This window comes from Equus asinus, chromosome 24 (genome assembly GCF_041296235.1).
Source record: "Equus asinus isolate D_3611 breed Donkey chromosome 24, EquAss-T2T_v2, whole genome shotgun sequence".
Classification (NCBI taxonomy): domain Eukaryota; kingdom Metazoa; phylum Chordata; class Mammalia; order Perissodactyla; family Equidae; genus Equus; species Equus asinus.
In genome coordinates, this window is record NC_091813.1 from 15,768,795 (window position 1) to 15,791,292 (window position 22,498).

Sequence of the window (22,498 nt, forward strand, 5' to 3'; positions counted from 1 at the left end):
GCGAGTCTGGGGAATCCAAGGCACCTAGAAGTTGCATGTCAGAGTGCTGTAGAGGAGATGGTGTTACAGAGAACATGCTCCAAAATTCTGCCACAGGTCCTCCTTGAGCCTTCAACCTAATCAGTGCGTATGTAGGAGGAAACTACCCCAAACCAAGGAAAGAACCGCCTGCAAGAGCAGAGGGAGCAATTCCTGGAGTTCATGCAGGGTCAGAAATGCTTTCCCTAGCCAGAACAGAAAACCTCAAAATTCCCAGGACATCAGGAGATTATTTCCCCAGTAATGGGGAAAATTAGCCCCAGTCTAGAGGTATCTCTGGTCTAGCTCTAATAGAGCTTAAGAAGGAAGCTTCAAAAAGATCAAACTATTTCCAAGTAACCTAACTGCATCCCAGAACAACGCTTAAGGATATTTACAAGGATATAAAAATAGCTGGCATCCAACAAAGTAAAACTTACAATGCCTGGCATCTAATAACAATTGCCAGGCATGCAAAGAAGGAAAAAAATACGACCACGTGACAGACTGAATGATTGTGTCTCCCCAAAATTCACATGTTAAAGCCTTAACCCCCAATGTGTTGGTACTTGGAGATGGGCCTTCGAGGAGATGAATAGATAATTAGAGCTAAAAATACAATGTATAAGATAAAGAATGCACAGTATGGTATTAACAGCAGATTAGAAATTGCAGGAAAAAGATTAGTGAACTTGATGACATGATAATAGAAACTACCCAAAATGAAACACAAGAAAAAAAAGATTGACAAATTGAACAGCACAACAGTGAACTGTCTAATAACTTCAAGCAGACCAAAACACGTATAATTGGAGTACCTGAAGAGAGTGGGGGCTTGATAGATAAAATATTTGAAGAAATAATGGCCTAAATATTTTCAAAGTTTTTCAAATATAAACCCTCACATCCAACAAGCTCAATGAACCCAAAGCACAAGAAACACGAAGAAAACGACACCAAGCCCCATCAAAAGCAAATTCTTAAAATTAGTGATAAAAAGAAAATCTTGAAAGCAGCCATATAAACAAAAGATACATTATATATAGAGAACAAAAATAAGGAATGATAAAATAGGTAAAGAAATTTAACATATAATCATGAATTGTGTTTCTGAGAGCTGCAAAAATATAACTTCAACTAAGAGTAAATTGGTTGCAATTTTTTATTGTAGGGTAAAGAAACTAAGAGAATTCTCAGCCAAGTCCATTACTTTCATAAAATATTAAAATTTATTCAGATTAATCTTCAATTTTCCATTACTATTCTCCAGGTAAGTGAACTATTAAAAGAAAAAATATTTATATTTTCAAACAAAAAGTATAAAGACCTTACATAGAGTTTTGAAAATAGTATGAGAAAGAATAGTATATAGAACAATCTATTTGAATTACTCATTACCAATTGTCACAACTATTGAATAAATTGATGTGTGTCTAACACTTTTCTAGAAAGAGTTGTGCTAAAATATGTTTTCTGACCTCTTGTTTCTCTCTCTTAAATTTTTCTTCAGTGGAACAAGACATCTCTTTCTTATATATAAAATTCTCAGACCAATTTCACACAGCTCAGAATTGAGAAAAATGGATATTTAAGTCTTATGAGTGTTGGTCTAAAAAGAAACCTATGGGGCTGGCCCTGTGGCCGAGTGGTTAAGTTCGTGCACTCCGCTGCAGGTGGCCCAATGTTTCGTTGGTTCGAATCCTGGGCACGGACATGGCACTGCTCATCAAACCACGCTGAGGCAGCATCCCACATGCCACAACTAGAAGGACCCACAACGAAGAATATACATCTATGTACTGGGGGGCTTTGAGGAAAAGAAAAATCTTAAAGAAAAAAAAAATGCCATAGCCAAAGATGATGCATTAACCTTTAAAAATTTAATTAATTAAAAAAATAAAAAGAAACCTATGTTCCCAAAAGAATGTGATCCCAAATTTTAAATTATTCCCCAATTTAAATATGTTAATACCAGTCAAATGTAGTACCTCAGATCTTAAAAGTCTTCAAGGAACTCACTTAATTTCTGCCTTTTAATTAACTCTTTAAAATAAAGGAACTGAAGTTAAATAAAGTACAACATATCTCACCCTAGCTTTAATGGAAAACTTTCTATTTTAGGGAGAAAAAAAAAATCCTTTTTGGCTTCCCATAAGTAAAAAGTAAGATTTTTCACTTCATTGACAGGTATGACACATGCTATAAAATGCTGTAACACTCACATTGTAAGTTCTTTTCACGTTTTAGTAACTCTGACAAGACGCTTCCCAACACCCAGCGTACCTCTGCTAACCCAGCTGCCATAAACCATAGGCCCAGCACAGAGTCTCCCATCTGCTGTCTTTCTACTGGCCACAGTGCATGGTCTTAATTGTATCAACAGTCTACACACCATGTCTCTGAGCTCAAGGGGAAAGCAGTCCTGAGACTATTTCCGAAATCTCCCCTTGCAGTTTGCAAGACACTCTAAGAACGTGACCTGGTGACTCTGCCCGGGTGTCCACACTTTAGGACTTGTCCACCACCCAGTCACCACATCTGACTCAGAGTTCTCAAAGTCCTCTCTACGGCTTCACCTTCCACAAAGAGAGCGAAGGAAAACACAACAAACTGCTCGCAGAGAAGAAAAGGCTGTCTGAAGACTTAACAGAAGCTGCTGATGGCACAGCCCCCTCTCCCTGTGCCAGAAAAATCACCCAATTCCTCTACTTCTTTCTAATAAAAAGAAATGCAAGAGCTTTTTCCCCTTTTCCTAAAACCCTCGCAAAACAAAAGAAAGAAATTTTTCTCCTATAAATTCTCAGAAATGCCCATGCTTAACAAATGACTTTTTAGGAAAGAGAATGAAGAAATGTTGAACCTCTTTCACCAGCCAGCTGATAATAAATAATGATAGGTCATTTAAAATTATTCACCCAAAAAAAAGAATATTAATAGGATTAAGGTAAATCTGAGCCACCAGAAAACTGAGTAGACTTTAGACTTAACCTTACCAAGTAAGGTAGGAATAAAGGAAAGAATCTAGGATGAGTCTTAGGTACATAATAATCACAGTCTCGATAGACACCACACTTCCTCAGTCACCTCTAAGTGGCTGGGCACCATGCTGCTGCTTTGCACACTATTATTTCATCTAATCTTCATGACAACTCTGACAGACTGCATTCCACTGAATGGGAAACTGAGTCTCAAAGAAGGTGAAGTGACTTGCCCAAGGTCACACAGCTATAAAAGTGTGGTGTGCCTGAATTCTCTTAGTCTCCATGCTCCTGATCTTTTTACTAGCTGTTTCTTACCTAGTTGATCATTCCATCAGAAAAAAAAAGAGAGACATAAATACACATAGTTGGAAGGGAGTCAATATTTCAAAATTTGACATAATTTTTAGATGTAAAATGAGTCTGAATTTAAACCACATTCTTTAAAGGTCCTAATTTTTCAGTCCTTATTTATCATATAAAGAAAAAAAATAGGGCTGGCCCAGTGGCATAGTGGTTAAGTTTGCACACTCCGATTCAGCGGCCCAGGGTCCGCAGGTTCGGATCCCAGACGTGGACTTAGCACCACTTGTCAAGTCACACTGTGGCAGCATCCCACATAAAATAGAGGAAGACTGGCACAGACGTTAGCTCACGGCAAATCCTCCTCACGAAAAAAAAGAGAAAAATAGAAGTGGTTAAACATCATGTCACTTGAGCTGATAGCTATTAGGTAGTATCGACACACACACAAACACACTCGTGATGTTACCTACATTCAGTTGTGGCTTCTCCAGTCAAAGGTTCTCCTTCTCCACTGCTGTAAGTTGCAAACACCGAAATTTTGTATTTAGTCTCCGGCTGCAGATTTTCTATTACAGTATGAATTGCATCTTCAGGAAGATTTTTCTCTCCAGCCTCAACATCATCATAAAGCGATTTCCAGGAGACCCTATAACCACGAACCATTCCTGGAGCAGATGTCCAATATGCCCCAATTGATGTGTCAGTGATATCTTTAGTAATTAAATCCTGAGGTGAACCACGTTCTACAATAGAAGTTAAAGAGGAATCATTTTTTAATGTCTACTAGATACGTAAATATTCCTTCATCCTGGTAAGCATTCTAATTTGCTGAATTCAAACTCAATTTGTCTAAAGTTGCCCATTCTTCTTTCTGAGTTGTCTGTCCTGTTCTGTCAGCAGAACAGATTGATGGATAACCCTTTAGAACTGGGTCTGATTCCTGCCTCTCACCCTGGCCCCAATACCTCCAGTCGGATTGTAAGGTCTTTCAGGTAAAGGATGACATCCAAATATGAAGGAGTGCGTGCCTAAAAAATTGTTTTCCAAAGGAAAAAGTGTATCTAAATGCAAAAATTTTACCACAGTTCAGTCCGCCTTATGACCTAGCACATTGTTCACACAGATCTTTATTTCTTTACCGTCATCTTTTCCTCTCTGATCTAATTGAAATAAGCGGCGTTTCAATGTATGATTTACGATAACTTCAACAATCTCATACCACTTGCAAATCTTAAACTTCCAACAATCATTTTCTGGTGGAAACTCCATTCATCCATGCAGTTAAAAAAGGAGAAGTGCAAACTTTCAATACAGCTTAACCCTAATGAAACTGAAAACCACCAAGTCTTCTTGAGAACTTAAAAGCAATTAGTCATCAAAATAAAACACACCACTTGTTCCGGATGATCGAAAATGTCTGCTACTAAATTTTGGCTCTTTCATTCAAAAAAATACAACCCAAACGGAAAAATATGGAAACCTCAACTTAATAGGAGGCACAAATGTCTTCCAATAAAACCCTCACTTTCCATCATTTAACTGTAACATAAATATACAGGCCCCTTTATGTTGGCGACCTTTTCTAGGGTTTGTGCCACAGTATGACACAAATATAAGACTATTTGCTTCTGCATAATACAATTTACCAGTAATTGTTGTATATTCAAGCAAATGGCATATAATGCTGTTGCAAGAATTATGAAGGCTATTATTTTACTTGAATCAAAGAGTAAAAGTGAATATCTTAAAAATACTCATAATTAAACAATTAAATTTCAGCACGAAGTGTAAAGATAACAATAAATGAAAAAGAAATCTGGGTTTACAAAGATCTATGGTATATGGTAGAATTTAGAGGGAAAAGTAAATAAAATAGGAGCTGGGCATCTTACCAGACCCCAAGCCCAAATGGAAAATTCTAGCTCCATTATAAATAACTCTGCCTACAAGACGTCTCATCTCTGGAGGGAAATTAGTTACATACTTCACTGCAACCAAGAATACTTATTTGCGAGAACATAATGACTTTTTCCCTTGGTACTTGAGGCTATTCTTATTTGAAGCTCTTCCTGAACTGTGTTTACTACTTAAATGGCCACACATCTTTATATTTTCTCTACTTACAGGAATATAAACATAGTGTTTCTTTGGTTTGGCTTGGTGGTTGTGTTTTGGCTTTTATTTTGTTTTCCCAACTGGTACCCAGCACTGTCTCTGAGTCTTAATGCAGCACGCATTTCCTTTGCTCGACACCCCCCCTTTTCTCATGTCCTCTTCTCCTACATTTCCTAAGTTGCAGTTAGGAAAAGTTGTTTTGAAATAATTGTACTTGAAAGTGACTGAATTTAAGTGAGCTAAAAACTGCATTAAGGACATTCTAAAAAAGCATTCCAAAGTTAGTTAGAATGTGGGAATTATGTTTCAAATTTGCAATTTACAAACAATAATTTCAGCTTCTAGCTTTACGAAAGGTTGTGCTTCTCAGCCTGTTTTCCTCCCTACTTTCCACAGCACTGAGTGTGACATTGTTTATTTCCGTGACAACAGACATCAATCTCACAAACACAGGCTAATGATTTCACTGTGAGAAAACAACAGGATGAGAATCGTGGTTGAAGCACAAAGACATTTCTGGGCTACAAATGAAAGGAGCCTAGATCACTAGATGTATTCCCACAGATTTTAATCCACTATTTTAACATCTCGAAACCTATAAAACTAGAAGAAAATACTGCTAAAACTGCAACAAAGACCTTTGCAAGATGTATCAATGTTCTGAAAAGAATCTGTAAAAGCACTTTTTAAGATACAAATGAAATATTAACTAAAAAATATTCTGAGTTCTCATTAATGGCATGATAACCCTAATTCGAGTGAGCACTAAGTTTGCAAATATAAAAAAAAATTAGTTTATGCCTGTGGCACACAAAGGCATTATTTGCAAGCACTGGAATTGCAACATTCCATGTCAGTGACAGAGAAATATGGGATCCAAAGAAAGAAGAAAAACACCTCAATCCAGAAGCCAAGATTGAAAAACAAACTGTTTCAATGGGCTTCTTTACATCAATCAGTCAGTTTGATAAGAATATTCCTAAATATTAAGTTTACACAGTTGTCAAATACATTGATAAACTTTTTTTCTCAAAAAAGCAAGAGGGTTGGGTATTCTAGCTATCACATTACACCAAAATTTTGAGAATATAATGTACTCATGACAAGCAAATTTTATCAGACCTATAACCCTTGAAGTTTCTAAAGATGGAAACTTGGCTTGGCCAAATATTAGATTACTAAAAAATGAAGCAATTGGAGTGCACCCTGTGATACAACTGGCCAGCTGTTATTGGACCTATATGTGCAACTGACAGAAGGGGCCACCAGCAGGCTGTGTCACCTCCTGGGGCCCTGGGGCCCTCAGCAGCAAAATAACTGGACTGGACCAGATCAGATACATAGAATCGCCTGGAGAGCCAGAGAGTAGGCCATGCCCATTCAGTTACATTGGAACATCCGGAGACACGCTGAAGTGCTGATGCTTTCTAAAATCCTTTAAATCTCCTCTGTGATTTTAATTCCTCTACAATTCTTTGCTCTTTTCTCATTTCCTTCTTTCCCCTTCTTTCCCCCGCTCCCCTCTGAGGCCTAGAGAGGCATTTATTTGGAAGGTGTGCTTGGTCAGGGTGGGAAGAAACTCTCACACTTGCTTTCACTCTGAAATGGGGTTCCTTTGAAACAAAGACAGGTATGGTCACAGCAAAACTTGTCAAAATTGTTAGACACAGCGACACTGTGAGGGACTACTTGATGGTTTCTTGATCGTATGGGTCTATAGCCAAGCACAACAGTCACCCTGAAGGTAGTGCATGAGCTCAAGGCTGACCCTCAGAACTGAGAAGTAGATTGAAGCTTCTCATTACATCCTTCCCATCCTAGAATACACGTGGGATGTTCCCTGCCCTCTCCTCCCCTCCGTCCTGTCTCGAAAGGAAAAGGCTCTCGACACATGCTTCTTATACAATAGTCATCACGTTTTCCTGTTACTGAATTCAATCCAAGTGTTACCTAGCCAGGCATTTGCTTTGGTTTAATATATTGAATTGTAGATTTTAGTTCTCAATCTAAGGAACTTCAGACTTCAATAACTACAGGAAGAGATTATTTGGCTTGGTTTGGTTAGACTGGGTTTGAGAAACAGTCTCTTTTTAGAGTCCCTGGGAGGGAAGAGGAAAGAAAGGAAAAAGAAAGGAAAGATGTCAGAAGAGCAGCCTGCAGCCTCTTTCCAGGAAACAGGACTGCCTCCCAAGAGGGGAAGGCCTGGAAACGGGGCAGTGAGCAAGCCTCAGCTCCAGGAGACTTCTGCCACTTCGTGCCTAACCTTTCCCCAAGCCTGGATCCCCTTCTGCTCTCGCAAAGGCCCTCTCCCCCTGGCACCCCTCCTCGCCCTCTGCCCCAAGACCGACAAATGGATGTTTGGTGATATTTCGGTTTGTTCAGGTTTTTTACCCAAAGGAGACTGTTTTCAATAATATTTAACCTGACGGTACTTGTTTTCTGCTGTTCTGGACGAGACACCTGTGCTTTGTATAGTACTTTTATCTCTGGTAGTAAATTTCTGGCAACTGTTTCAAACAAGCTATCTTCTACAAGGATGGGCTGCCTTCATCTTTACCCCTTTGATCCCCTCTCAGTCGCTTTCCCATCCACCCTATTCTCCCAGTACCAACACCAGTATGGGCATAAGGAATAGCAATGCTTTTCTGTCATAAATTTAAACATACGTTTCAAAAAATTCATCAGTTTTTAAAATTGTGATATCAGCATTTCTGCTCTGATTATAGAACGTATTCACGTATACTCAAAAGGTGCTCTTCTTGTGCCTGCTTGAGTGCATCTCTCCGCTGCTGCTGTGGGAAGTAATGTAGACAGGTGCATTTCTCATGATCTGAACATCCACAAGGGGTTGATTTCTACTTTTTTCCACATATGAGACCAAAGAACCTCATTTAAGTGACTTTCCTACATTTCCTTAGCCCTTTTCCATTTGCTTTCTTAAAAGCAAATCCACATCCAATTCAAATATAATTATAACTCAAATTAGCCAATGATGATAACTGAAAAATTAATCATAATAAAATGAAACTATATTTCATCTTATAGATTATTCCAGCCATCTTTCACCGAGTTTCACATACCACTTTCAAAAATAGAAGTTAAATTGAAAATGTAATGTAAACCCTCTCCTAAATCAATTTGTCTTTTCTGTTAGAGCTCAACTCAGAAGTTATCCAACTTTCCACAACAGAGCACAGAGGACCTTCTGGACCACGTCCATGTGGAAACACACTTGATTTACAACCAATGAACTGGAGCCATCGTTCCAAAGGACAAAGGTCACTATTGATAAGTTAACTTAATTACTTTAAGCAATACATAGCTCTTAAAAACCTTTTAACGATTCGAATCACCCTTCAACCTCAAGGCCTCTGTGAGATTTCTTCCACAACTGTGATCTCTCCAATTTGGTTTAGATTCTCTGATGAGCAATTAATTCGCAGAAAAGGAAATAGGAAATACTGTTTGGTGATTGTGCTAAAGTTCCCCGGAAACATCAGAGTTGTTATACCCAGAATGTATGATTTTTCAAATTACGAAACAGCAGTAAATCTAGGAAAACACAGAGGCCCTGTTTCGCCCATCTTGGAGAGGCCCTGTGACTCGACACCATGCAGAAGAATTCCTGTGATGTGCTGAAACCTCACTGTAACAAAATGTCAGCAGAGTTAGCTCGATTTGATGTACAGGAGGCCGTTCGTGTCTAGGACATTGTCAGGTTGCTATAGCAACTGAAACAAAGGAAATTGTGAAAAGTTATCTTTTCCACAGCCAACAAACAACGGTCAAAAATAAGAGGATCATATTATTTCCAAACTGAAATTTTCATTCATTTGCGGCAAATCTCTGAATAAAAAGTGGCCATTATTCATTTTGAGGTTTGTAAGAGCAGGTTTTCCTCTCTCTGAACACTACCGGTGCCGACTGGAAGTTCTATTGCAACTTAGGTTTCACTTACATGGACAGCAGGGTTTCAGTAATCTACTTTAACAACAACAACAACAGGAGAAAAACAATGTAAATCAAACCTAATGGTCTGTGCTCAAATTCCTCCGAAGTTTGGCTCTGAAATAGTAATAAACTCTGCCTCTGTGATTCTATTTCATACAGTCCCAGAGCCAACCGTGAACTCCCCCAGTGCCAACGCTAATAAATCTCTCTTGCAGGGACAAGGGAATTTTCTGATTATTGGCTGCATTTCAAGAAAGCACTAGGAAACAGATTTAAGTCTGGGATGCTTGTAGACCACACAAAATATTTTTTTTAATTCTTTTTGTATTGAATAGAATGCACTTCCAGCAAGCTATAAAATTTGCAACCTACAGAATGCTCTTGCTGGCTGAGCCATGCACCTCTGGATGGAAGAAACATTCCTTCAAGGTCTGCTCTTGCCACCTCCTCTCCCAAGAGAAAACCCGATTGGAAAAACAGCAGCCCTCAAAAGCAGCTGCCTGGCTCTGCTTCTGGGCTTTCCATTCCCTGCGTTTACCATCATATCCTATTCCTGTATATGGTATGTGGATTTGGCTAGGTTAATATAATAAAATGAAATGGAATAACCAGGGGCAAAAAAACTTCTATTATTTTAATTTAGTCACAACTATGCTTTCACATTTTTGTCAAGTTTACCACACATAATGCAATGGAATAAAAATGTTAATAAAACCAGGCTGGCAGCATTTTATGTAATCTTTCACTGTAGTAAGGAGCTTTGGTGTAAATGAAAAAATTTAATTATTACAATTTAGTTATCAATTAACTATATTTTTAAAGTAAACTTGCAAATCATCTAGCTTTCCTCTCTCTCAGGAAATGGGAAACATTAATTTTTAAACTTAATTTTATTACCAGTATATCTCCCTTAGAGATAATTTTCAATCAAATATGTGCACACACACTCACACCCACATACAAGCTGGTAGATTTTCTACACCACCTGTGCAAAGATATAAAATTATAAACAATTTAGCTATACACTTGGCCTAGAAAAATCACAGCCCAATAGAATGCATTTGCTCTTAAATTAAAATGTGGATTTTGTCTCCTAAAGATTTTAACATATTATTTCTTAGTAAAAATGCCTTAATTTTTAGAATCAGAAAGATTTTGACTGAGTGTGAATATATTTTTTAAAGCAAGAAAATGCGGAATATCAGAAAGTTAAAAAGTATAAGCAGAAGTAAAACTATTAAATTATTTCCAACAAATTCCTTATATGAGAGAAATTTTCACAAACAGAAATAATCTACAACTATTCTGTAAAAAATAAAATCTCAAAAGTTTATCCTTAAAAAAGTCCTACGAACCATCTGTGCTGAAAGCCTGTGGCCAGCACGCAGGCAAGACAAGTGCCAGCGGCCGGAGGGCCAGGACAGCTTCTCAGAAACCCCCGCTGCAGCTCCAGATATAAAGACCCCATGCTTTCATTGTTTGGATTCCGTCTCTGTAGTTAAGGCAATTTCTGTTTCTATCTATTATTTTCAAAACTTTAGTGTAATCAATCAATCTCTCTGAAATACTTATAAACACTATATTTTTAGACATCAGTTCTAAAGTTAATGTGATTCCCTCTTGATAAATTTTTTTTTTTTTTTAGGAAGATTAGCCCTGAGCTAACTACTGCCAATCCTCCTCTTTTTGCTGAGGAAGCCCGGCCCCTGAGCTAACATCCATGCCCATCTTCCTCTACTTTATATGTGGGACGTCTGCCACAGCATGGCTTGCCAAGTGGTGCCATGTCTGCACCCGGGATCCGAACCGGAGAACCCCGGGCCACTGAAGCAGAATGTGCGAACTTAACCGCTGCGCCACTGAGCTGACCCCTGATGAATTTTATATACGTATAATATTTTACCATCCCCAAAGAGTCTCACGGACATCCTTCCATTTGATCTCCACAGTCAGTCTGGGAGGAAGGGGGGACAATGACAATTCCCTCTAAATAGATGGGTAAACCAAGGCTCAGAGAGGTTAGGGGTTATTTCAAGGTCACGGGGCTAAGGAGCCAAACCAGGACTCTTCCAGCAATCAGTATTTTACACGCTGGTATTAATCTTTCATTTAAGTCCTCTTCTAAAAATAACAATCATGAACTACTGGAATTAAACTCTTGATCACTATTAGAGATAGAATTGTGATTAGAATATTTTTTGTTTTTAATTCTTGACTAAGTCTTGAAGTTTTAATCAAAACTGCCTATGTAATTGTCCCTGCCAATTACATCTACAGTCCTCCAAATTTGATGGATATTTTGCCTAATATCACTGTGATTTCACATCACAAAAGATACTTCAGGGGCTGGCCCAGTGGCGTACTGGTTAAGTTCGCACGCTCCTCTTCAGCAGCCTGGGGTTTGCAGGCTCAGATCCCAGGCACAGACCTACCCACCGTTCATCAAGCTGTGCTGTGGCAGTATCCCACATACAAAATAGAGGAAAATTGGCACAGGTGTTAGCTCAGAGCCAATCTTCCTCACCAAAAAAAAGAAAAAAGAAAAAATGATACTTCAGATTCATTTTCTTCCTGTAATCATTTTAAATAAGTCATATGAGGATGGTGATAACAGAGGGAAATCTATGCCTGACTTCTCAGTTAGGCCCCCAAGTGTGGTACTGACTCATCACCGTAAGCATCCACTACAGCCCATTCTCACTGTGGTCAAGTTAAATTTGCATTTTCTCTCTCTTACACAACTTACTTTGCAGTTGCGGGTGAGTTAAAGCTCAGCTGCCATTATATCTCAAAAGATCCTAAGAAATATGAAGCCCTCTGACGATTAACTCTAGAGAACCAAGGAAACAGCTCTGGTCTGATTGGTTCTTACTAAGTCCTGCATTGACTTTGAACTTCTAACACAGTACTGACTTTTAGAGTTTGTTTAGAAAACAAACAGAAACTTGGGTTCTCTTACTTCTCAAGCTGTTAAGAATGCTTCTATGCATGGTGAGTGAGAAGAGACGGAGAGTCAGAAAGGGCTCCCCTCTGCTCCTGGTGACAGGAGCAGCTGCGTCACCGGACAGCCCAAGCCCCCCCCGCACCCCATGCACGGGTGCTTCCCAAGGTCCCTTCCCACATGAAGGTCACACACTGATGCCCATTTAAACAACCCACAGCATCACAGACACATTTCTATGCCCTGATTATGCACTCAGCTCCCCAGTACACTTCTTAATCAAGTTTAATTTCTCAGTTGGTTACATTCTACATCTCTGAGTAAGAAGCAGTTTTATGGTTATTTTTCAACACAAATTCCTTTTAAAGAAAGGAGATTGCGCATTTCCAGATTTCATTCTCTGAAAACATTTTAAGCTTCCTCAATGCAAGCGCAAACAGGCTCAGGGATTTCTACAAAATATGACAGTAATTACCTTCAAGTGTTGTCCCTTCTCCAAAAAGGGCATCCCCAGCCCCAGACGCATACAAGGCCGTCACAGATAAGGCGTACCGCGTCCCTTCGTTTAGTCCACTCAGCACGGTGCTGGTTGTGTCTCCCTTCACAGTGACCTCCTGAGCTTCCCCTCCTGCCACTGGGGTGTAGGTGACGAGATACCGTTTCACTTTTCCGGGCGCTCCACTCCAAGACAATCTCATGCTTGACGTCGTAGGATCAGAAACTCTTAAATCTCTCGGGTTCCCTCTAACTTCATTAAAAACAGCAACAACATCAAAACTCATTATTTAATAAAATGACTTGAAAAACACTTTGTTGCTTTACATATGTGTGTGTGTGTGTGTGTTACATCAAATTTATATCCTGGGTGAGAGTACAGCCATTGTAACTGCTGACCAGCCAACAGAGTTTAAGCATTTCTAAACCAGGCCCCAGGTGTTAGCAGAAACACAGCAAAAGACATCCACTTGCTCTTCCGCGTTAACACAGGTTAAAACCTTTTGTGTTGGAATCTTTCATGTAAAAAACTATAATCCTTCCTCTAAAGTGGCACAAAGCACTATAAAATATATATACTTTGATTAGTGTCACAATGTAGATTCTAACTCCTCTAAGAAGACTTCAATGAAAGGGGTTTATTGGCATAATGCTATGAACATCTCAATGTAATGGCCAGGAAATACACTGATATGATAAAATGATAAATGATAAAAATTATGCTCTCCCTGGAAAAAGACAAAGAAGGAAAACAGCCCAAGTGAGGCCAAGCCTTGGGTAAAACTCCAGGGCCGCCCATGCCTTTGCAGCTCTGATTTCCTGACTTTTTTGGTAGGGTGCCCATGTAGCCTCTGCAGGGTCTCGAGGCACCCAGCCTGTGCCACTCTCACTGGGCACACAGCAGCCAGCCACTTTACTCCGGAAAACAGATCAAGAGTCACTGAGTCTTCTTACGGTGCCCAGCAAAAGAGCCCAAGATCCTCAACTAGAAAAGGAAAAAGGGAAGCAGTGACTTCCCAGAGAAAGAGGGGAAGAAAGCAGGCGGAAGGAGGAGTCTCTGCAAGAAAGGCTGGTCGCCAGGCTGCCCAGGAAGGAAGCAGTGACTCCAGCTGAGCTGGATGGACTCTCCCTGTGAGTGACTGCATGAGGGCAACAGGGTCCACAAATACAGACTCACCACTTACTAGCAACAGGACTCCAAGCTATTATTTGGTTTCCTTAGCCTTGATTTCCTTGTAAAACTGGGATAATACTAACAACTTTGCAGACTCTATGCAAGGATTAAGTGAGATAATGTATGAAAAGTTCTTTGCTCAATAACTGTTCATTGTTGTTAACATGTTGTTACTATTATTAAAAACTTTAAAGATAGAGAATCAAAAGAAAATTATAAATGCCGTAATTTTTCTCAATGAAATAACATTAAATATTAATAATTTGCAACAACTATCAAAATTTCTCCAGGAAGCCTAAACATCCCATTTAAATAAAAACGGGTTACGATTTAAAAATGTTCCTGAAGAAGGAATATACAATCTGCTTCAATGGTACACGGCAGTTTGATTTTTAACCTCTAGTGACTTTTCAACTTATATTAGAATATTTAATAGTATTATTTTTAAGAGAATATTTAGACCATGTCATAGCATTCAAATTCTACTGACACAAACAAATACTGTCACGAGTAAGTCAAAAATTCGAGTAACTCAAGTCTAAAAGGACTACAGTTTACGATACTCAGATAATTGAGACAAAGTGTCTCTTGGCTGATAGTATCTGGATAGTTGTCCACAGCTGCGCTGCAATCTGACTTTGGTTGTCACTACACGGGCAGCATATTTCCTCTACCTTCTTCAGTGGCTGCATTTCCAGTCAACGGAGAGCCAGGTCCCGAGAAATATTCAGGAACAACAGAGACTTCATATTTTGTGTCCGGAGTCAGGTTCTCCAGCGTTCTTCTCCTCTGATTAGCTGGGGTGGTAACTTCTTTGCTTTCGCCACCAGCAACTGGTCTGTATCTAATTCGGTACCTTAAAACTCTCCCTGGAGCTTGAGTCCAGGTAATTTTAAAGCTATCTGTGGTCTCATCTGTCACCTTTAGGTTTCGAGGTGCTCCTTTTACTGAAATTTTAAAAAAAGTTGACTCATTTTATATGAGAAATACAAAACTAGCTTTTAAAGAAATTATAGCATTTCTCTAAACAAACCCATGAGCAGTTTTTTGACAAACATTCTGGTTACAGCAATCATTTAGCCAGATATTAACTAGATTCTGAAACAACAAATACTTGACCACATCCAGAAAGAGAATAAGTACTGTTAACATTTTAATCAAATAAAGAGGTATATAATAGTAAACTTTTAAAATCATACATACTCTATTAAATGGTAAATTCATGTTGACATAAAATTCAAAAAAAAAATTCATTTCTTCAAATATAAGTATCTAAGTCTTTCACTCTTACTAGATTTTCCCAGAGAAGTAGGAAAATAATACCTAACACTCAGGTCTACCATATTTACCCACTTGAACCAACCGTCTTATCCAGTCAGTCCCACAACTGACTTTTTTATCTGCACAGTCATTTGACTTGGAGAATAGTTGGACCATTCATGTGTTGGACCAAACACATTATAGGTACTTAATGAATGCTAGTTGGATCTAAATCTTGAGGTCAAATTGCAACGTGAGTAACATCCATTGATGTCATATGGCAAGAAAAAAGAATAAATTAGTCAGAACAAATGAGGCAGTTAAACTCATGGCCTTGAATACTGGCTCTGAAGCTTAATACATGTGTAATTTTGAACCTCAGATTACCCATCAGTAAAAATGTGATTAGTTATATGATTACTGAAGTGGGTAAATTAGACAACCATGGGAAACAACTGTCATAGTGCCTAACACACTGCAGAAGCTCTATAATTGTTTAATGAAGGTATTGAATCAAAAACTTCCTTATTGACTAAAGAAAGCTTAAATCTCAGATTTCACTACAGACAATAGAATTGGAAAGGCATTTCCAAATTGTGTTGTGGTGTCCCGATAACCAAAAACTAGAGGTATACGAATGCAGTTGTCTCTACTCAAACACCCTTTGGATTAAATCTCTTCTTGAGACATATTCCCATCCCCATCCCAAAATGCTGAAGAAAAAGGGCTGAGCTTATCAAGCAGCAATGTGGGCATTGCGGAAAAATCATCAGAAAATCAGAAATATCTAAGTATGGACTTCTACGTTATACAATCACAAAACTCATAAGACAAGAAGACACTCTAGGCTATTTAGTTTATTTGCTGGCCTTCAGGTAGAAATATATCTAAACCATGCACAAAAGAAAAAAATAAATCTTATTTGAAAGGTCTTTCAGAAAAAAAAAAGATTCTCTAGCTCGTATCAGCAAGGTATGCCAACACGTGCCTTCTCCGTCAGCAAATACTCCCTTGCAGCTATCTTAAATTCCTCATGCTGCTGTTTCAGCCTCTTCTCCTATCCCCAGTAAAGATGGAGAAGAACAATTGACATCTCTTGAAATATTCACTGTATTTATCTTAAAAAGTAATTGTCTGGTTTTAATCTTCTCCCTACCAGGTTCATCAGCACCCTTTAAATGTCAAAAGTAGTGAAATGTATCAGAAAGTATTCAAATCTATTCAGTAAAGAGGACACATCTAAACAAATACTGCTTAAAATATTTGGTAAAACTTGTACACCCAGGTTATTAGCAGTATTATTTACAATAGCTAAAAGGTGGAAACAATTCAAGTATCCATCCATGGGTGAATGGGCAAACAAAATGTGGTACACACATACAATGGAATATTATTCAGCCATAAAGAAGAAAGGAAATTCTGACATATGCTGCAACATGGAAGAACTCTGAGGACATTATGTAAGTGAAATAAGCCAGCCACAAAACAACAAATACTGTATGACTCCAGTCATATGAGGTACCTAGGGGAGTCAAATTCATACAAACAGAAAGTAGAATTGTGGTTTCCAGGGCCTGGGGAGAGGTGGAATGGAGAGTTACTGTTTAATGGGTATGAGTTTAGTTTTGCAAGATGAGAAAAGTTCTGGAGATGGATGTGGTGATGGTAGCACAACAATATGAATGTGGAAAATGCTACTGAAATGTACACTTTAAAATGGCTAATTTCATGTTATGTATATTTTACTACAATTTAAAAAAAAAGAAGGGGCCGGGCCCACGGCCGAGTGGTTAGGTTTGCGTGCTCTGCTTCAGTGGCCCAGGGTTTTTGCTGGTACGGATCCTGGACTCGGACATGGCACCGCTTGTCAGGCCATGCTGAGGCAGCGTCCCACATGCCACAACTAGAAGGACCCACAACTAGAAATATATACAACTATGTACCGGGGGGCTTTGGGGAGAAAAAGGAAAAATAAAATCTTTGAAAAAAAAAGAAAAGAAAAAGAGTTGGTAATATATATCTGCCGTCGTATCCACAGATAAAGCAAGGCAGTTTTAGAAGTGTGTGAACGTTACGCTGTTGAAAGGTGAGAGAGAAAATGCTGGATAAGCCATATTTCAAAAGTTAATTCCCGTCCTCTATGTCCGCTAACCTCAAATTCATCAAAATAAATCTAAAATTTTTTACTTAGAAGGTTTTTTCTCCTTCTAAAAAGATTTGTGAATAGTTGTAGTTTAAAGATGCTGAATCTTACAAAGGCATTCACAATTCTAAACTAGAAAGCAGATGGTTCTTTCAAACGGTAACCCTGTTCTAAAATAAACTGCTAGTTTGGGGAAACAGTGGCAGAAACCCTATCACACCTTCTGCAGTGGTCTCCTCTCCAGCGATGGGAAGGCTGAAGCCATCCTCATACTCTGCAGTCACGTTGACAAAGTATAGGGTCTCTGGCTTTAGGTTGTTGAGAACGACGCTGGTGCTCGCCGCTGGCTCCACCACCGTGACCTCATCATCCCCGGTAGCTTCCTTGTAGGTGATGTGGTATGAAAAAACATTTTCTCCAGCAGGAGACCAGTTGGTTTTGAAACTATAAGAAGTCACCTCAGAAAAACTAAGATCCCTTGGAGGAACATAGGCTATTAAAAAAAAAAAAAAAAAGAAGGATATAGTTTAAAATTTTTTAATCGATAAAGTAAAAATGGAATTAATGACTACACATTTCCGAAACGGCTTATATTCATTTGGGAGCGTGATCCTTGAGACCAATATACCGAGTAAATATTCTGCACAAGACTATTGAGAGGAGGCCTCTCCCTTACTGCCCTACAAAGAGGTCCTCGTCATCTGTCTTAACTATTTAGAATACTAAGTTATGTTGTTTAAATGACTAATTAAATTTGGTTTGAATTTTGAGCTTTTTAAGACAAAGCAGTAATGGAATGGTCCTGCCCACAAGTGGGATTTAAACAGTAACAGATCTAAAATGAACCATCAAAACATCCCCATTCATACCTGGCAATCAGATATTCACCTTTGGTGGTAGACTGATATTTCAAAGCAATAATTAAGGAATTTTTCCTAACAAAACAATAGTTATTAAACTAAAATATAGGAAGAGACAATATTTAAGGGATACTGTCTGTCCTCAGGGGACATACAATCGAAGTGGGGAGATGAGAGTGTGAAGTCATTAATAAAACCAAACACTACATGTGAATGCCAAATGACTGAAAGTAATGTCTTATGGCACTAGAACAATTAAGGAAGGCTTGATGAAAGAGATGAGATGTGTAACTCAACGTTGAAAAATGGAATTGGAACAAATGAAAACAAGAGGGGTAGGGAATTCCTGATGTAAGGAACAATGCCCAAAAATGGTACAGGAAAGGGATTGTGTAGTAGAACTCAAAGGTCCAGGACTATGTTCTAGTCATTTTCTGTTCAAAGGATCAGGCTCAGCATCCAGCACGTAGTAGACACTCAATGAATGGTTGTTGAATTGGACATGACAAACAGGGTAGTTCCCAGCCCTGCTTCAAGATCTAGGATCAGAAACATGTCATGACTATAAAGCAAAAATATCTGGGAGGAAGTCATATCTCAGAGTTAAATCAACTGAGTTTAATAGTTTTCAATAACACAGGAAAGCTCCTCTCTCCTGCATATAAATAGAATTGAAGAAGCATATTATCCACAATTTTAGAACTAAAACTGCTTTGTTCATGAAGAGATAACTTTCACTCTACAGTGTCTACTAACCTTTTTTCTTTATAGCTGCTAATTCTTGCTCAATTCTAAGGCAGATCGACTGTGTGAGTTCAAAAGATATCCTCTGAAAAGCATCAAAATCTTCCACTGTGAACACATGAGTCTCAGCAGGAGGAGAGGCAATCGCTTCTAATTCTGAGCGAACGGCATCTTTCACACCAACCGCAAAGATTTCAACATCTGAATTCCTTAGTTTTATAGCAGGATCTCTGAAAGCATCTGAGGATTTCCCATCAGTGATAAGAATCATGACCTTTGGCACGTTGCTCCTTGAACCCTTGCTAGGCACAAATATTTTCTCTCTGACATAAGTCATTGCTTTCCCAGTGTTTGTAGATCCTCCCCTGTAGGGGAAGGTGTTTATTGCTTCAATTATATCTTCAACTTTCGTGAATTTTTTCAAAGTGAACTCGGTGTGAGGATCCCGGCTGTATTGGACAAGACTGATCTGTACCCTGTTTGGTGAAATCTCAAAACTTTTTACAAGAACTTCTAAAAAGGCTCTAACTTTAACAAAGTTTGCAATCCCAATGCTATAGGAACCATCAACCAAAAACACAATATCGGCTTTTATATCCACACCACGTGAGCATTCTGTAAAAAGAAAGAAAGTCCATTAAAGTTTAACAAATATGAATGAATCATCAGAATACAGCTATTTGGTTTTCTTAGTAAGCGTGCTTCTTTAAAAGAAAACTATTGCACATATTTTGTCTAAAACGAAATCTGAACCAGTAAGGCAAACTGTCAAATGGTCCTTCACATATTCCAAACCCAATGATCCACCTGTTAACTTACCCACTTGAACTTTCATTGGCTGAGTCTTCTCCATTATTGACACAGGTTCACTGGATGTCAGTCCCTTCATGGCAGAAACACTGATCTGGTATTCCGTATCTGCTGAGAGGTCACGAACACTGAGCATGGTCGTCTGAGGTCCCACACTCAGAGCATGCTGTCGGCTTCCAGCGGTCATTGGTGTAAGGAGGATTTTATAGCCTGTCACTGGGCTAGGAGATGCACTCCAGCCTAACTTAATGTATTTTGATGAGACTTCCATGGCAATCAAATTTGAAGGCGGTTCAATAACTAAAAAGTAACAAGCAGAACAGTCAACAAATACAGTGAGATATAACCGTATTAATTAGGTCTCTAGATTTGAATCTTCAATTCTCCTTACTCAAATTAATCATGAATGCATCAGTCGTCATCGTCCAACCCCAACCTCCCACTTCCAACTGTATCCATCAAACCAAAAGAGACTCAGTGCCTGATTTTTTTGTCAGGGAGCGGAGAAGTTTAGGGGTAAAGAATATCCTTGGAAGAAATTAATGTCGGACATCTGATGCCTAATTCTTCCCTGGGACCAAGATCTCCATTCCAGTTTTGGTATTTTACTCATTGCCTTTATTCTCAGATACCAAAGCAGGCACTTGACAAACATTTGTTAAATCATTGACTTACTCAATCCTTTAGAAAGTTTTTCTCTATTAATAATACCACAAGAATAAAAATGTAATCTTTAAAAGACATTCTATAATATGCCAAAAAAGATAAAGAATTCACCAGTTCCAAAATGACAGTCTTACAATTTACACAATTTTATTCCCACTTATTTCAAGGTAAGAAACAAGTTCAACTATGTTCATAATGCCACCAAGAAGAGGTGAAACAATGGCTTACAATGTGCATACTGACAAGCAAATATTGAAATATAAAAATTTCTCTCCTTGCTCAATGTAGAACATAGTCACGTACTGAACAGACAACAAAGTATTTTAAGATATTTCAGGCAAAAATCTTCAAATTTTACAATTGTTAATGGAATCAATTTCCCAGAAAATATACTTCTAATTTTTCACGTCAGCCCACAAGAAGTGGATGAGAAGACAAGTACAAGTTTACTCATCATTGCTCAAAGAGGCGATCAGATGCAGTGCCTAAAAATGATGTCTAAAGAAGTGAGAAGTAGTGAGAGGGAAACAACAGATGTGCCACCTGGAAGTTTGGCCAAGCCTTTTGAGTTATTCAGAGACAGTACAGGGAACAGAAGTCACAGGCAAACGCCAGCAAGAGAGTGAAGGCCACGAAGGACAGAGTGAACACCTGCAATGTGGCCCTGCACCACACACAGGGAGAGTTCACACAGAGGCAGAACAAAAGACTGGCTTATCCTCACACACGCACCCCAGTGAAGACGAAGACGAATTAGAATGTTTTAAAAGATTGAGTGAAGAGAGGTTAACCAGAGAAAAATGGCGAGGAGGATGGATTTTGTAATAATACAAAGCAAAAGAGTTAGACTAGGCAGTGAAACAAAGAAAAAGATTCAGAGCCCATGAAGTAATGAGAAGGAGTTCTGAAACAGAACCAGGGCCAACGAACATTGCCAAAATACTTAGGGTTTGGAGATTAAAGAGTTTATGTGATTGAAGATGTAGCTATTCATAACTTATCTTTAATCACTTGTCAATTCTCAAACGAAGAAGGGAACAATTGCGGCAATTGTGACTTTTTAATGCCCAAAAAGATGCTTATGAAATGTCTCCTGAAATGTCTTTTCTTTCTCTCATGTACTTAGAAGCAATAGCTGATTAAAAAATGGGAACATTTTCCAGATGTGGGAGGATCAAATTGACTGATTGAAATATTCTTAAAAGCTTTGAAAACAATATGCAGAGCATGATGATGGAAAACCCTTTCCTTTGCCATTTAACAGAAGCAGTGCCGTTAGTTTACGTGGCAGAAGGCTAAAATAAATGTTCCCCAGACTGTGAATGTTTAAATCAGAGTATAAAATAATTAAAGCAAGTACTCGAATAGCATAATTATGGACACTTTAACCTGCATAGAATGGTCTTAGAGAAAAATAGCAAATAAAACTTGTCCAAAAGAAGAGTTTTAAGAACTTTACAATGATATAAATATTTTATTTAATATTCCACTAGGAGGGAAAAAACAATACAACTGAAATCAACAAGCTGAGTTACTGAAAAACAATACAAATGGAGTATACCATTGGAGAATCACCGGAGGGTGTGTTTGAGTACATGTGTCTACTCCTAAGATACTTGCAAAGCTATAAATTATATCAAATAATGGAAAAGGCTAACACATGGGAACACTTGAAAATTCACTTACCTTCTTCTCCACTAACCAGTTCACCAAGTTGTTCATCAACACCTGAGCACACCTGGGAGATGATCTCATTCTGAATATCCACAATTGCATCAAAGTTGGCCACGTTGAAAACATGATTTAGTGAAGGTGTGGAGGCAATCTGTTTGAGTTCTTTTGCATCTGCAGCTTTAATGCCTTAAAAAAAAAAAAAGGACAAAGATATACTGAAAAGAGAAATATGCTGAATTTCTTTGCTTTCTTAGTCTTTCACAAGTGAAGACATTTTTAAACCCTTATTCAGTCATAAAGCAGAACTGCTTTGCTTTGTAACGGATGTGCAACTATTCAAATGACAAAGGCATCTTATAATTT

At 38.5% G+C, this 22,498-nt stretch overlaps 1 protein-coding gene across 5 annotated transcripts in view; it reads right to left on the reverse strand.

The window, feature by feature from the left end:
• Positions 1–22,498, reverse strand: part of COL12A1 (collagen type XII alpha 1 chain) — a 108,415-nt gene that overhangs the window by 69,102 nt on the left and 16,815 nt on the right. For 4 of the 5 annotated variants that reach the window (XM_014868644.3, XM_070496120.1, XM_070496122.1 and 1 more), the window contains exons 8-14: positions 22,148–22,321; positions 19,805–20,095; positions 18,998–19,600; positions 17,602–17,874; positions 14,653–14,925; positions 12,785–13,057; positions 3,773–4,045 (exon numbers count right to left, since the gene is read on the reverse strand). The exons of the other annotated variant lie outside the window; for it this stretch is intronic. In XM_014868644.3, coding sequence (XP_014724130.1) covers positions 3,773–4,045; positions 12,785–13,057; positions 14,653–14,925; positions 17,602–17,874; positions 18,998–19,600; positions 19,805–20,095; positions 22,148–22,321 — 2,160 coding nt within the window. The remainder of the gene's footprint in view (positions 1–3,772; positions 4,046–12,784; positions 13,058–14,652; positions 14,926–17,601; positions 17,875–18,997; positions 19,601–19,804; positions 20,096–22,147; positions 22,322–22,498) is intronic. 5 annotated transcript variants of the gene reach the window in all.